The 16,475-nt window shown below is 37.1% G+C and overlaps 1 protein-coding gene across 1 annotated transcript in view; it reads left to right on the forward strand.

Moving 5' to 3' along the window:
- GMDS (GDP-mannose 4,6-dehydratase) overlaps nt 1-16,475 on the forward strand; it is a 636,799-nt gene that overhangs the window by 147,383 nt on the left and 472,941 nt on the right. Inside the window, exons 2-4 of the mRNA XM_030314966.1 lie at nt 4,348-4,392; nt 13,278-13,365; nt 15,212-15,321. Coding sequence (XP_030170826.1) covers nt 4,348-4,392; nt 13,278-13,365; nt 15,212-15,321 — 243 coding nt within the window. The remainder of the gene's footprint in view (nt 1-4,347; nt 4,393-13,277; nt 13,366-15,211; nt 15,322-16,475) is intronic.

A 16,475-nucleotide genomic window follows, 5' to 3' on the forward strand; every position in this document is an offset into this window, starting at 1 on the left:
TTAATCCCTATGGTCTTTTGAATTCTGTGAGTTTGACAAAGATTTTATGCAGTGATTTGTGTTACAAACATGAGCCAAGTGAAAATACTTTTCAAGTATATTCTGCTTCTGCATTCTTCATATTATGTGGCTAATCTTCCCATTGGAAGTTTTTATTCTAATTCTAAACTGCATCTTCCATTAATCATTGAGCTGTTTGCATTTCTTTTATGGGGAGGTACAGATTACTTTGATATTGTAATTGCTATTAGCTGAAAAGATGCTTATTTTAGCATAATTAGAATTTGTAGAATTAAAGAACATAAAGGGCAGCATAAATTGGTGTTCTCTCTCCTTCCAGAAGGGATATTCTATTTCCTAATGCTTGAGATGGTCTAAACAAAGAAATTCATGTGTCAGTGGCATGAATTCTTTAGCCCAGTACTACTTATTCTGTTCAAAGAAGCTGCCAATTGGTTCTTAGGCAGAAACACACAGTATAATTTAGCATGCAGTTCAGAGGAACCGCTTCACAAATTGCATACAAGAAAGTGTCCTTTTCATTTGTTCTTCTGTGCTGTAAGTGCATCCATGTTTGAAGAGAAAAGAGAAATGCTAGTCTCCTCTGTAGGAAGGTAGACTGCCTGGCACATACGTGCTTGGATGTGGGCTAGATTAGAGGATCAGTCGGTGCTTAATATAGCCTTCGGTGGCCATTGGGAGAAGGGGTTAGCTTTCTTTACTTCCTTCAGCTTTTTATAGTTGTGAAATTTTAGGGAATTTTAATGCTACAGTCAAAATAGGATTGAATTAGAGGCGCCGGGGTGGCTCAGCTGGTTAAGCATCTGACTTTGGCTCATCCAACTTTGGAATCCTGAGTTGGGCTCTGTGCTGACAGCTCAGAGCCTGGAGCCTGCTTTGGATTCTGTGTCTCCATCTTTCTGCCCTTCCCCCCACTCATGTTCTGTCTGTCTCTCTGTCTCTCACAAAAATAAACATTAAAAAAAATTTAAAAACAAGATAGGATTGGATTAATTTTTGCAATTACTCTTTATTTTTATGGGTGTTTATCTAAAATATTTCTGAATACTCCATGCAAGGTAAAAAACCAGAGATACCCAAGTATAGGGACTATAGGCATCAGGCACACCTAAATCTGGCACTTTTGGTCCTTGGTCATTGGCCCCGCCTCCTTGGATCTAGAGCACCAAACAGTAAATACATCCACAGCCAATCCATCTTCAAACAACATTATACTGTTTCCTGTGTGGAGCATACACCCAAACAAAACCTGAGAAATCTCAGGTGCTGTGTATGGTCTCCTTCCTCTGAGCTCTGGAATGTTCTAAAATTAGTTTACTTAATCAAAACTAGAAGCACTGATTAATCCATAAAGCACTGTGTAATGGAAAATGACTAAATTAATTTGATTTAAAAGTAAACCCATTATGGTCTTTCATTATTTTGTTAGGTTTTGACATGTTTTCGTAGATCCCAGGTGTAGAAGGGTGAGGAAGAAGGTTGTTTTCTAGGTCAAAATTACATGAGACTTGGATTCTAGTCCTGGCTTTGCCTCTGTAGTGTGATATTAGGCAAAATGGCTATCTTCACATGCCTCATTTACCTAAGATGTAGTGGCTCTTGCTTTCCAGGCTGAGTTCTTGCAAGAATAAGATAGAAAATGTTTTTGTGTCTTGAAAATGTTATAGCCATGGTGATTACTCAGATCTGTATAGCATTTAATACAAAATGGAAACCCTTAATTACCTTAATTTGTGCAAAATTAAATGTAAAAGAGTCACAAATGGGACATTGTCTCTCCAATTAAAAAGTTTTCTATAACAAGGATTGAACCCAGGCTGGAATTTGTACCAAATTAATTGTGTTCATAGCAAGTGAGTTGGAAATTTAGTTCATTTAGTTCCTTGTTTTCTGGGGGATTAAGAATCAGAATTTTTAATGTTGGTCATAGGTTCTCAGTTGCCATGACATTTCAGTCATTAGTCTGATTGAAGCCTTCTCCAACAACCCTGTTCTTCTAGAGGAGGCAGAAAAAATGATCTTGTTGGCTTGGCTGACGCCTGCCTGTTTAGATACTGTGTCTCCCTGTGGAGTCCCCTCAGGGGCCTGGGAAGAGGACAAGGGGAGGCCAGCTGGGCTGCCTAGGCCAGAGACCAAGAGCCTTTGCTCTGCTCCATTTCCCACTCATTGTGCAGCCCAGGCCCTATCACTTGAGAGACCTGGCAAGGAAGTCAGGAGGAAGTGAGTGCCCTGCTGGTTCAGAATGTTCCAGTGTGGTTGGAAAGTTTGAGAAGGGCCCTGGGTGAGAAGAACAAGACCTTATTGACAGGGTTCAGGCCCGATCAGGTCTGTTTCACATCAGCTTTCTGAATAATCACAGCCCTCCCAGCCCCCATGGATCTCTAGCACTTTCACCTCTGCCTTTTTTTTTTTTTTTTTGAAACATTGTATGTAGCCATGGTAGAACACAAAGCGCTTTAAATTTTTATTCCAAAGAGGAATTATGAAAGATGAAAAGTATAGTGTTGCCTGCTTCAAAATGACAACACTAACACCAGCACCAAAACAAAACTTCATATTTTGTAGGGTTTTCCAGACTACTGTAAAATTATTCCTCTTATTGTAAATGCTTTTTCTATTAAGCTGTTTTCTCATTGATTGATTTGTAAGACTACTCATTATTCTTACATTTCTGTTGGTCTGTTCTAGTCTGAATTGTTCAGCCCTCTTATCTGATTTAGTTTGCATGTTGGGTATTTAAAAACTGTGTAATTATGTGTAAATCATAAGATTGAGAGGAAAAGGAATATGTTAAACAATTTCTCTTCTCTACATGAGTCTATAAAACAGAATATTTATGTCAAGTCAGAAGAAAATCTGCTGGTGGTTTTAATGAACCACAAAATGTGTCCCTTGTATACTTGCCTTGTCATCCTGCCTGAATTTATGTGTGACTCTGCATTAATGTAGTAAACACTCTTTTGGCAGTCCTGTCATTTTCAGGACCCATAGGGTGTCTCCAATTCCAGCTTTAAGCCAACTAATGACAATAATAAGACTTGCTTCACTTTTCTTTTTCCTGGAATGTCTGGTAGGAACTTTTGAAGCTCAGAGGGATATTGTAAACTTTTTCAAAGTGAAGAAACCAAATATCCCCAGCTACTTTTGAGTACACAAATATCCAGTAGTTGGAGCCTCCCATTTTTATGTTTAAGTCTGGATAGGATGGAGGGGACCTACCCAGGCTGAAAGCAGGTGGGCAGTTAACAGGTTTTACTGCAAAATGTCTATCCAACTCATATTTTGAGCAAGGCTGGTAGCTTTTTTATAGTACCTCTAGAACAGTGATTTCTCACCTTTTGGTCTCTTAATAGTTTTATTAGAAGACTCTCATACTTCCTTTCCCTAAACCTGGCACATGAAATATTTTAGTTTAAATGACACTCTTCCTTATCTAGAAATTTTTACAAGAGTTATTAAAAGCCAGTCGAGAATCTCTGTGTTTAGTCAGATACCTTCATCTTAATGTAGGGATTAACTGCATGATTTAAGATGCATTCTTTCTATTTTGTAAAAAATAAACATCCTTCTTTTATTTAAAGTTTATGTGTGTGTGTATGCATACATATTCAGTGATAATAACACAAATCTGATTGTGTTTATCCCCCTCCCGCAAAAGTCTTTTGTTGCTGAACTTTCCAGAACCCCTGAGTTAGAAGCCAACTCCCACCAGTGCCTAGAAAGCCTTCTCCCACGAAAGTACTCATCTTCCTCCTTTCCACTATGGTGTCTTTTTTCAATAACATTAACACTCTAGTGCTCCCTGCCTCCTCCTCACACTCACCCTGCCTTCTCCCCAAGTCCCCACAGCCCTCATCTAATTTTTCCCCAGTGATTCCTTTTTTACAACCACCCAGAATTAGTCTGATTCCTGTATGTTCCTGTAGTACCAAGGACTTCTGCTTTGCTACATATATTTTGCATAGTAAAGTGGAAAAACCTAAACCCAAACCATGTGAATCTTAAGTGTCATGTTCTCTCTGTTGCCCCATATTATCTCCCCAGATTTTGTTTCTTACTCCATGAATAGGACAATGATAACATTTTACTGTGCTGCTTTGGTGCTCAAATGAAATAATGTCTATGAAAATGCTCAAGGAATAGTAGAAAGTTGATCATTATTCTGTTTTTACCATCATTATCTGTATTATTTTTATTTTGGTTGCCATGATCCTTAATTTAAGTTCATATGCCTCTTCAGTGCTTTTCTCAAAACTCTCAGTTTTGGCTGCCTTCTCTCCTCGCCATGATGAATCTGACAGTTGTCAATTTTCCTTCCCTTCCCAGGATGGTTCATACTTGGCTGAGTTCCTGCTGGAGAAAGGCTACGAGGTGAGTGACACAGTGAGCAAGCACAGGCTGGTGGAATCACTTGGACGCAGTGGCCTCCTGCTTCCTCTGCCGTAGTCCTCCTGTGTGTGTTTTCCACTGAAACTCTGATAACAAGTCAAAATCAGGGGAAGAATGTGCCGCTTGGCTTGTAACTATGCCAGCTCATTGTGCTATTTATCTGTTGGTGAGCACTGGTGGCTTCCCCCTGTTCCTTAGTGTTTAACTGCTTTGCACGCTTCCCACATTCTTAGATAAAACAGCAATCTGTGTAAGCTAAAAGCTATAATATTATTAGGGTTAATTTATGATGTAATGTGTTACATAAAAAAAAGTCTCGCAGTGAAGTCACTTAATTCGGAAATTGCACAGAGCAATAAAAACTAAGCTGATCTTTGGCAAGCTTGAATGAAACATTTACACTCAGAGGTTTTTGCTTTCTAATAGGCAGCCATATATTTTATGGAGGCTGAAACTTCTGGGTTTGCTGGCGTCATCATCATCGTCGTCATCTTTTTCTCCTCTTTTGTCCTCTCCTTCAACACTGACTGCTTTCCTTAAAGGAAACCGGAATTTTACATATTGAATTTGATATAACCCCATGTATATATCATACCCTTTTAAAGAACAATTCTCAGATATATACATCTATGTAAATTCATGTTACACAGAGAAGAAAAACCTATACAGTGACCCATATGCTCTGGGCTGATCTGGGAGTGTTTATGTTAATAAATTTGGATTCTCTGGATTATTCTAATTGTAGGTGTACTGTTTTAAAAAATGTGCATGGTGGGCAGATGGAAAAACAACAGCAAGGAATTTGGCATCTAAATGCCAACAGGATTTGCTGAAAAGGAAACTAACTTTCTTACTATAACTCATAATCTTTTCTGAGAGCCTTGACTTTTAGACTTTAAGAAGTAATAGCAGATATGTTTAGCACCTTCTATTTCCTTACCTAGCCAGCTAGTTTTATATTTTGCAAAAATATCAAAATGAGACAACTATAATTATGAAAGTGTACATGTGCACTTATGTTCACATGCAAAGATTTCCTATAATAATTGAGTGATAAATACATATTCTTTAAATCAGAGAATTTTAGAGTAGATCATATGTAATATAGAAGAGTTAGTTTTAGATAAAGACTGGTATTTATTTAGATTACATTAACTTAGTGCTTTGGTAAGTCTAAAAGGGAAGGATTAGCAGAGAGACTTACTCTGTTTCAGGTGTTGGCACTGGCTGAGAGGTGTTTGGTAGCTAGAGAGGAGTTAGTGATTTGGCTGTGTATCAAGTGAACCAAGAGAAGGAAATTTGTGAGTAAGAGTTGATGGGGTTCAGGATGTGCTACCTCAAAATATGGCACCTCAGCGTATTGAATATTTTAAGCTGAAGCAGTTTGAGAAAATAGTGGAAGTTGGAGAAAATAGGAGGAGTTTGAGAAAACTGTAGAAGTTCTTCCTGTTAATCTTTTTTGGTTTAATGTGGAGGAGGAAAAAATTTTTCCTCAACTCTCTTAGGGTCCCTGTCTGGGTCTGAAAATTAAACTGAGAAGCATGCAAATTTATTTAATGTAAGTTTTACGTGACATGGAAACCTTCATAAAGAAATGAAGATCCAAAGAAACTGTTAAGGCTAGGTATGTTTATGTTAGGTTCGATGGAGACTGGATGGTCGTGGAGAAATATGACAGGTCAGGCAGTATGATGTGAATATAGTAAATAGGGGAAAACTTAACAAGATTTGTTTATTTGAATTCTTCTTGGCATCCCCTTGTCTTCAGAGACAAGGATGCTCCTTTTCTCCAGTTATAGGGTGGATACCTCTCACTAGAGGGTGTCATGACTGTTTCAGGGGAGAAGAGCAGGGGGAAGGTTAGAGTGACTTTCCTGCTTCTACTGTTTTCTCACATTCCTTAGCTTAAAATATTCCATACACCAAGATGCCATATTTTGGGGTAGCATGTCCTGAACCCCATCATGGTCATTGCAGTTTTGAACAGTGAGGTGATATGTCAGACAGAAAGCTTAAGCTGTGTGGTATTGAAATTTACTTCCAAGGTGGACATGGGGGACTAAGACATGGGTGAGGATGGTGGCAACAAGTTGTATCCACAGCTAGCGCAGAGGAAAATGGAGCAGGGATGGCAGCGTGAGGTGGAGTTGTCACTGTGAAAATGTGGTGGACTAGTGATAGGGCCTAGGGTTAATCTGGATATGGTAGATGGTGAACGGTCTCAGCATGATGCTGCTGTTAGTATTACTAGAAATGGCTGGGAAGAAGACCTGCAGAGGGACATGCGAAGCTCCATTTAGGTGGCTCGTTAAGGAACTAGCAGACTTGAGAAGATGTTCCTAAATGGTTGACAGACATAGAAATAAATATAATGAGGGGCGCCTGGGTGGCGCAGTCGGTTAAGCGTCCGACTTCAGCCAGGTCACGATCTCGCGGTCCGTGAGTTTGAGCCCCGCGTCAGGTTCTGGGCTGATGGCTCAGAGCCTGGAGCCTGCTTCCGATTCTGTGTCTCCCTCTCTCTCTGCCCCTCGCCTGTTCATGCTCTGTCTCTCTCTGTCCCAAAAATAAATAAACGTTGAAAAAAAAATTAAAAAAAAATTAAAAAAAAGAAAGAAATATAATGAGAACCTAGGACTGCCAGGTGAGCTACAAATGTTTTTGTTACGTTGACATTTGAAATTATAAGAGCATATTTGATTATGATAAACGCAACAGAAGGTCCACTTGGCAAATCACAGTTAATGAGAGGAATGAATCATTGAAACAATGATTGACCAGAGAAGGGAGATTTAGGAGTGAGATCCATAAATTGATAGAGGGAGATACTACAGACAGTACAGGTAGAAGGTATAGAGCTACAAAGCATAATCAGAAATGATTCCTCTTCATAGTCCTGGGGAAATATGACTTTTGTAGGAATAGGGGAATGAAAGGGTGTTTATCCATATTGTATTCAATTTTAATAGGCTGCTGTCTTCAATTTTAAGACATGGATATAATTGTAGGATAAGCTATTAAGGGAAATCTAATAGTGGCACAGACTTCATCTTTTTGTGTTTAGGTTGAAGTAAATATGAGGGTCATTTTTCAAAGGGGCTGCATTGGAAGTTTTCCTGAGTTATCAGCCAGCAGCCCCTGGTTGCTCAAGACCATGAGCAAAATAATAGGGCTAGTAAATTGCATGCACTAGGATAAGAGGAGACACTTGTCTGTATCTGATTCCAGAGGGTCAACATCAGCAATTTGGATGAGCACAGACTTCTAACACAGCAGGTTCTCAACCTGTAGTATGCATCAGAACCACCCAGAGGCCCCATTAAGATGCGGATGGCTGGTTCAGAGGTCTGGGAATCAGCCTTTCTAACAAGCCCCCAGGTGTGACTGATGCTGCTCTCCTGGATCTTATGGTTTGAGAACAAGTACAACTAAAGGTTCAAATGAGATCATTTAATCACATGGTAAAGATAAACAGAATTTCTTAAGGTACCTTAATTTGTGGGGCTTTGCTTCTCTGAGCTATCATATTATTTTGAATTTATGCTTTGTATAAGGAATATCACTAGGATCAGAAATAACTGGAAACAATATGCTTTGGGGTAGCAGAGTATAACCCAGGAACAAATAAGCAATGGGAAAAAGAGCCATAGATTCTGTGAATAGGCTTGATAATGAGGCTGAGTTCTTCCTAGAGCAGAAAGGGGCAAACTTTAATTGGCTAGTAATGGCAAAGTCAGCCTTTCATTATGAAGAGGGGGAGGCATGGACTCTACAGAGAAGCAGTAGTCAACTGGAGCAGAGCAACCGGTTGAAGAACAGAGACAGGTTGGTGAGGTAATGATGATGGAGCCATGTAGGTAAAACCAAATCCTATCTATAGAATTAGCACAGCACAGTTACATATATTCCTTTACTTTTCTTTAGTCAAAAAAAAAAAAAAAGCAGAGTATAAAAGGATTGGCTAACTTTATATTTTTAAAATTTTTTTTTTAACGTTTATTTATTTTTGAGACAGAGAGAGACAGAGCATGAACGGGGGAGGGTCAGAGAGAGGGAGACATAGAATCCGAAACAGGCTCCAGGCTCTGAGCTGTCAGCACAGAGCCCGATGCGGGGCTCGAACTCACAGACTGCGAGATCATGACCTGAGCCGAAGTTGGCCGCTTAACTGACTGAGCCATCCAGGCGCCCCAGGATTGGCTAACTTTAAAGCAAAGATCGACATTTGCATATGACTTGAAAAGGAATATCATATATTAATAGACTGATTAGTTATTGTTAATTACCTTCTGTGACCTCACATATTAGATTTCTGAAGCAGTGGGCCCTGGCCTTCTAATGTGGCCACTGAAATCCATGCATTTGATCATGCTCTGAATGATATAAGAAAGTAAAGGATTGCTTTATTCCTGGTTCAGTTCTCATTGAGAAGAGACTCTATTTAAAGTTTTAAACTTATAGTTTTTAATGTTGCTTTTTTCTTGAATTTTGCTTAACATTAAACATTAAAGAGAATGAATCACACACTTGCTTATTATTTATAGAATATAGGTGCCATATCATGATGAGGGAAATTCAGAATTGTCAGGTTGTATAGAAATTCACCCTTTAAAACCTCAAATATTTAATTCTACAGTTGTTAAAGTGCAAAGGATAATTCTCCCTTATAGTCTGTCAGCCAGCTCAGAGCCAGGAAGGTGAACAAGGAGGTCCAGCTTACAGTGGTGAGGAAGCCCTTAGGCTTGAACACTGAACAGCCTGTTTCCTACTCCTCCTTTGCCATTGGCAGCTCTGTGGCCTTGGACAAGTCACTGGACCTCTCTAAGACTTAGGGTTTTGTTTTGTTTTGTTTTGTTTTGTTTTGTTTTGTTTTTTAGGTAAATGGGGATAATAAATGCCTCTATTTCCTAAGGTTGTCTTGAAGATTTAGGTGAGACAAAAAGATGGAAAACAGTCCAGAGAAGCTCTGTGGGATCTATGGGGCTTTGGTTGATATAAGAGTAACAAGGTGACACAGTGCTTGATGCTGACAAGCCAGGGGATAGAGATTTTATAGAAGGCTCCTTAGTCTAGTTCATTAATTAGCATTAGTGAAAGGTAGGCCTGTTAACATTTCCTAGGATCCTATGCCTGTATTCCTTCTTGCCATGAGGGGAAAAGGAGCATTGACAGAAGTGAAACTTCTTATGAAAGTTTCAAGTGCCTTTCTGTAATCACTGTTAGCAGATAAGCTAGCAACATACTTGTGTACCTATTTTGTACCCCAAAACACAGAAAAACCAGAAAAACAAAAGTCAAAGTTATATATTTAAAGAGCTAAAATATATCTGGGAGTAAATATATATATATTTAATAATATGTATATATTTTAAAAGCTAAAATATATCTGGGAGTAAACGAAAAATTTATATTAAATAACATGGTAACAACTACAATACAACATATCGAAATTTAAAATAAGGAATAGGTGAATTGTGGGTTTTCCTTCTAGGAAAGGAATTATAACCAGGGAGTGTCAGGAAAACAGAAAGAAAATAGCATATAAGGATTGTCCAGTTGTTATCTGGGAGATCATTTGTTACAACATGGAGTTCCTATGCATCCAATCATGATCGGTGAGAATCTATAAAATAATTTTTCTGGGTGAAAAGAGGCAAAAGTTTTTATGGATTTCATTTTGAAACATACTGAATGTTGGTAGAATGAACCATGTATATACTTTAACTTTACCACGTATATTAGCTGTGTGATCTCAGGCATTGTCCTCTCAGGCACTGTATTATAATCCTAATAATATTAGGAAGATTAAGTGATTTAATGTCTATAAAGAACAGTGTCTGGCACAGGGGTCATTGCCATGTACATATTAGCTATTGATGTTACCTATATTATCTATGCTTTTCAAAAGGCAAGTAGTATTAAACATACCTGGGAAAGCATCCTTCCTTGGCTCCAAGAGAAATCTAGACACTGAAGAATTTGAAATCTAGTGGTTATAATTTTTCTGTTTTCTTGATCAAAATAACAAACATCCTGAAGGATTTGAAATCCAGTAGCAACAATTTTCTGTTTTTGTGATTGTAATAAAGAAATGAGCAAGCATTTCTCTGTTATATTGCCTTATCTGAGTCTAGGTTTTGAAGTAAAATTAACTTTGTTCTGACATTGAGAGAACTCGAAATTTTCTTTTTCATTGTTTAGTTAAATGGAACATAAAATTTATTTGTCAAAATACTTATTTCTATTTAAGACATCGGTTTTTCGGAATTATATTTTGTTTTTGAACTACTATAACATAATAGTGATTTTGATTAAGTTTATATGGAGTCATTTTCAGCTCATTTATCTTTTCAGTTTGGTTTCCTAACTCCTCAGCTCCTTTCCCCCCAAAATCCTTATAAAAACAAACAACAACCATGCATACATCCCTTCTGTAAAGAGAAAGCTGCTAATCTCAAATTCTTAACTAGATTATCCAGTTTGCACACATTTTGGCTTGTCTTAAAGTTTGTATTTCACCTGTCTCTGAAGCAGACAGACTCAGCTTTCATTAGTTCTTAGAATAATACTTGCTGTCATGTATTAAGCATTTGGCAGGTCTTTCTTTCCCTGTATACACATACCAAAAGTTGGGAGTAGGGGAAATTAAAACACATTGTGTGTGTGTGTGTGTGTGTGTGTGTGTGTGTGTGTGTGTGTGTTATAAAAAAACTTAGTGCTTAATGCTTTTGGTTATAAGTGTGACAGAAAGTCCTATGTTATTCATTTGCTGTGACTTTGTGTAGTTGTCTGATTTCGTACTGAATCCAGCAGTATCATTTGATATTTTTATCAGAGCCTTTAAAGCTTATATGCATTGTGTATGTATAAGGAGTTGCTCTTTGTTTTGGGCTGTTGGAATATGTGACTTACCCAGAATCCAGCGATCAAGAGAAAAAATAGACGAAATCATATTTTTATTATTACTTCATTATGAAAATTCAGTTGTCTTTAGAACATAGAAATTCCTTTATATCCAATGAAATAAAGCTCTACTTACATCTGAGAAATCTATGTTTCAGAAATAACTTGGTGGTCAATACCAATTTTGTTATGTATAAGTATGTATGTGAACTTGATTTTTATTAAACAAAAATTATTTGCTGAAATTGTTTGTTAAAATTGTTTGTAGAACAGTTCAACTTTACAATTAAGCTACAACCTGAAAAATTGGACCATGAAGTACAATAATTCTAGGCTTGATGTGTTATTATCTACTTTCAAATTAAGAAATGGATATGTGTACCCAAATCTCAATTTAGTGTTTCCTAGATTTTATTGTTTTTTTATTAAATTTTTTTAATGCTTATTTATTTTTGAGAGAGACAGAGTGCAAGTGGGGGAGGGGCACAGAGAGAAGGAGACACAGAATATGAAGCAGACTCCAGGCTCCTAGCTATCATCACAGAGCCTGACGCAGGGCTCAAACTCATGAACCTGAACCAAATCATGACCTGAACCAAAGTTGAATGCTCAGCTGACTGAGCCACCCGGGTGCCCCTACTGTTTTCCTCCTGAGATGTCAATGAAGTTTGAGATATTCCCTTCTTAAAATATTTTCCTTTTTACCAAATTTTCTTGGGTTTAGTTCTTTTGGAAAATAGGGTGGATGAGTGCTTTTCTCTTTGGCTAAAGCAACTAACCAACAGAATTATTAATTGTGGGTGTGTTGTATCCTTTGAAGAAGTTAATTTCTCATGTATGCTGTATAAAATGACGGTGATATTTCTTTCTATTTGAAAGAAAGTCTTATGTGCTTATAATTCCCCCCCCCCCCCCCCCCCCCCCAATTTGGAATATTTGAGTCATGCCAAGGATTAATTTTGGTTTGAAACAGACAGAAAACGATTGAGTGAAAATATAGAAGTGTATTCAGCTGCAAATGAGACTACTCAACTTCAGAAGGAACACTTCTAAAATAGGTGAAGGATTAAAACTGCCACCAGTAGAACTGGAACTTGGGCAGCTGGTGACATAAGCTCATATTAGCATTGGCAACACAAAGGGAGCAATCTTGACACCAGAAGGAAGTGAGACCAAGTCTTGAACAATTTCTCTTATGTATCAGACACAAATAGTCTTTTCTTCGGTATCAGACAGGTATGCATTCTTGTTCCAAGGACTTTATCCCACTGTCACACTTATTATGGTTAAGTCAAAGATAAAAATTAAAAAGTAAAAAATCCTTTTTTTATTTGAATTTGGTTCATGTGTTAAATCTAGTAGTATATAAGTCTTGTTCCTAATCTGTGCTGTTTAGTTCTTACTTTTCCACAAAGCTGCATTATAGGAGTTGCTGCCAGATTATATTAGTGCACCCATATATTTATTTATAATGAGGACATTGGAAGGACATGGTGGCATCAGAGCCTCGTGGCCTCATGCTTTGTGTTAAAGAGGCTGAAAGGCAGTTTTACCGATATGGCCTCGCATGGTCTGTCTTCAGTTTCAAACTCAAGAGATATTTTTGTCAGCAGCAGGGTTCTAAGTGTGTGTGTGTTTGGAAAAGGAGACATTTGAGTATCAGTAAGTAAGCATTTGCTGTGAAGTCGCATAATTATCTAATTACTTTTGTTGAGATTGCCAGTGAAAACACCACAGAGAGATGGAGGCACCATGCTGGTGGCTGGTGGGCAGTGATTGGGGAGAAAGTAAGCAGTGGAACTATTTCTAACAAATTAAAAATAATGTTTATTAAAAAATAATAATGTTTATAAATAATAGTTATTTTTCTCACAAGGTAAGCATTAACAAAAGAACTTTTGAGGTGCTTGTTAATCCTCATTACATGTTTATAATTTCTTTTCTTTCCACACTATAAAAAAATGAAGGTCCATGGAATTGTGCGGCGATCCAGTTCATTCAATACAGGTCGAATTGAACATCTGTATAAGAACCCCCAGGCTCATATTGAAGGAAGTAAGTCATTTTCTTTACTAAAATTTCTTTCTATAACTTCCTGTATTATGATAAGGTATTTTCAGATGTCATTTTTCTCAAAGCCCATCAAGTTGCAATTATTTACCGGTGAATTGCCTGCGTTGAATTCTATCTGCATGCTTTGAAAACCCTTCCATTGCTTGCTGCCCCTGGGCCACAGTGTCATCTTGGTTAGTCTGTTACAGGATATTGGTCAGGTGATACTGCTCAAGGGACCAAGAGTAGACATGCCTTTGATTGCCCTTCTCCAGGTGTCCTTATCCCCTCAAGTAAGATCAGGTCCATATTCTCAGAACACTCCTTTACTTTTTATGTTTGGTCTAATGTAATCAAGCCAAGTAATCTTTGTACATGTATTTAATTTTTAAAATAATTTGTGAAGACAGGTCCAAAAACAAATGGCAATCAAAACTATATTTAATTGCTTTACAGATCATTGCAGTTGCATGTTTTTTTGTTATTAAAATTGCCTGAATGTAGCCATATAGTCTACATAGCACAGTCACAGAGTTTTCTCATTTATTCTTTACAGCAGCTCCTAAACTTGTGAGTGAAACCATTTTACAGATGAGGAAATGGAGGCAGAGGGAGGTTGTAACTTTATTGAGGTCATACACCATGTAAAAGACAGAGCTAGGACCAGGACACTGGGTTTTTAAACTCCAAGTTCAGCCGGCTCTGCTTGTCCAGTTTTTCCAGCTGGCAGGGATGATTCAGTCAGTTTGTAAAGCATAAGTCATTTTGTATTCATTTCAGAGCATCGAATACTTGGAGTTTTGGGTTACTTGTACAAGTAGTGACATCATCAGGAAGATGATCTAGTTGTCTCCACTAAAGGCTTTTCACCTTTATATTTAGTTATTTAGTGCATCCTCCTTGAAAATTATGATCATTTTTGTGCAAAGTGAAGAATGGCACTGCCATTGGATCTAAACATAGATTAGTATTATGTACAAATAATGTAAAGATCAAGCTAGCAAATTGCCCATCTGCAATGTGTCAAATTCTTATAGTAATGAAGTCAGTGTACGGATCTACTGAGACTTAGGGTTAGAATAGGCCAGTTGTTCTTTAATCAATTTAATCAATTATGTCACTACATCACTCATTTCATGGATGGCTTAAGGATTCATGTTTATGAAGTACTTAAAAATCACCAGATAAAAGCATCTGATTCACTATTACCCAGTGTATTACAGAGTTCTTTAGAGAATATATACATTAGTGTGAGATTTTCTTTATCTGAATATCACTCTTATGTAACATACCTTACAACTATCTGGGAACCATAAGATTCATTAATTGTATAATATCTGCCTTCTGTCTTGATATGACTTTTATTTTTTAATTAATTAATTAATCTTTTATTTTTTAAATGTTTATTTATTTTGTGTGTATGAGAGAGCGAGAGCGAGAGAACTCAGAAGTGGGGGACGGACAGAGAGAATGGGAGAGAGAGAAAATCCCAAGCAGTCTCCTTGCTGTCCGTATAGAGCCTGATGTGGGGCTTGATCTCACAAACTGTGAGGTCATGACCTGAGTTGGAATGGAGTTGGACACTTAACCAACTGAGCCACCCAGGTGCCCCTTGATATGATTTTTTTAAAACGTTCTTTTGAGTTTTTAAAAATCCTCTTTAGACATAGGCAACACATGTGAATAGCTTTCTACTCTTTAGGTTCTTTAAAGATGAGAGTTATTCTCTGCTACTCCAAAACCAGTCTGGTTTTCAGACATTTAGAATATACATTTCCATTTTGATATTTTTAAAAATTGGGCTTTTGTTGTTTTCTTCTATCTGATGGTATGTTTTTGAATTCTAAAGACATGAAGTTGCACTATGGTGATCTCACTGACAGTACCTGCCTTGTGAAGATCATTAATGAAGTAAAGCCTACGGAGATCTACAACCTTGGAGCCCAGAGCCATGTTAAAGTAAGCCATTTTCACAGTCACATTTCTTTGCTGTGTTCTTGAGTTGTTCTGTATTCTGTCTGTTGTTTCTTAATACAATAATACAGGCACTGCTCCTAGTCTTCAAGTTTAATTAATGAATCTGATAGAAATACTAATACTTTTTAGAAGTGTATTCTGTTATTGAATGATATAAAATCTTACTGCTAACATTAAAACAGCAGTATTCCTTTATTTTGGATTGATCTTGTAGTCTGTTCTCTGCCATTTCAAATCACATTGTGAATGAAGTGTTTTGTTAAAATATTGAAAAATGTAACTCAATAAAACTTCTATTTTAATATTAATTTTTGGTAGTGGTTATATTATTGGCTGAGAAAGTAATATTTTTGAGTTAAATAATATGTTAAAATTAACTGAATTAACTTTTTATTATAAGTAGTAAAAATCATGGGAAGAAAAGCCTCTTGTCTCCTTAGTATGATACAGCTAATGTTGATTTTTTTCCCCTTAATTCAGATTCTCCGGTAGTCTACCTACCTCTCTTTAGTTTTTCTTTCTGGAAAAAATTGCAGTAAACCTGAGTAGCCCATTCCTAGGGCTCTACTAATCTCCTTAATTCAAGTTTTTGTTATATTCACTTGAGTGAGCGAAATCTGAAACCAGGAATGATATGAATTCTATTTAGATATTTATTCAATCAGGATAGTGGAGCTTAGAAATAAAAGCAAATAACTCTAAGTTAAAACAGTCCCTCTCTCCCCCCAAATCAGAGAAAATATCAGTGATTTTTTCTGTTCAATGAATGAATTCAGCAGTCTTATTTCAGAATTGTATTCCTTTATATCCCCAACTCTGGCACAGTGGAAGCTATATGTCTCAGCTAGTTTAAGGGACAAATTATAAGTTTCTAAATAAAATGAAACAGGTGTGAACATAGTGAGAGAAACATAATGGTAGGCCCAGTCTTATAATTGATATCAAATTTAAAAATAGTGTATAAATTCTCATAATGTACATTTTTCTCTCAAATATTAACCTTGACAGATAGCTACATATTAGTAAAGATGCTTCTTATCTGTGCTGTCTAGGAAAAAAATGTTTTTCCTTTCTTAATCTCTGATGATACTGTCCTGTATCCAGCATTAAGCTTTGGGCTGTGAAAATTATCAAGG

The sequence above is a fragment of the Lynx canadensis genome, chromosome B2 (genome assembly GCF_007474595.2).
Source record: "Lynx canadensis isolate LIC74 chromosome B2, mLynCan4.pri.v2, whole genome shotgun sequence".
NCBI lineage: Eukaryota > Metazoa > Chordata > Mammalia > Carnivora > Felidae > Lynx > Lynx canadensis.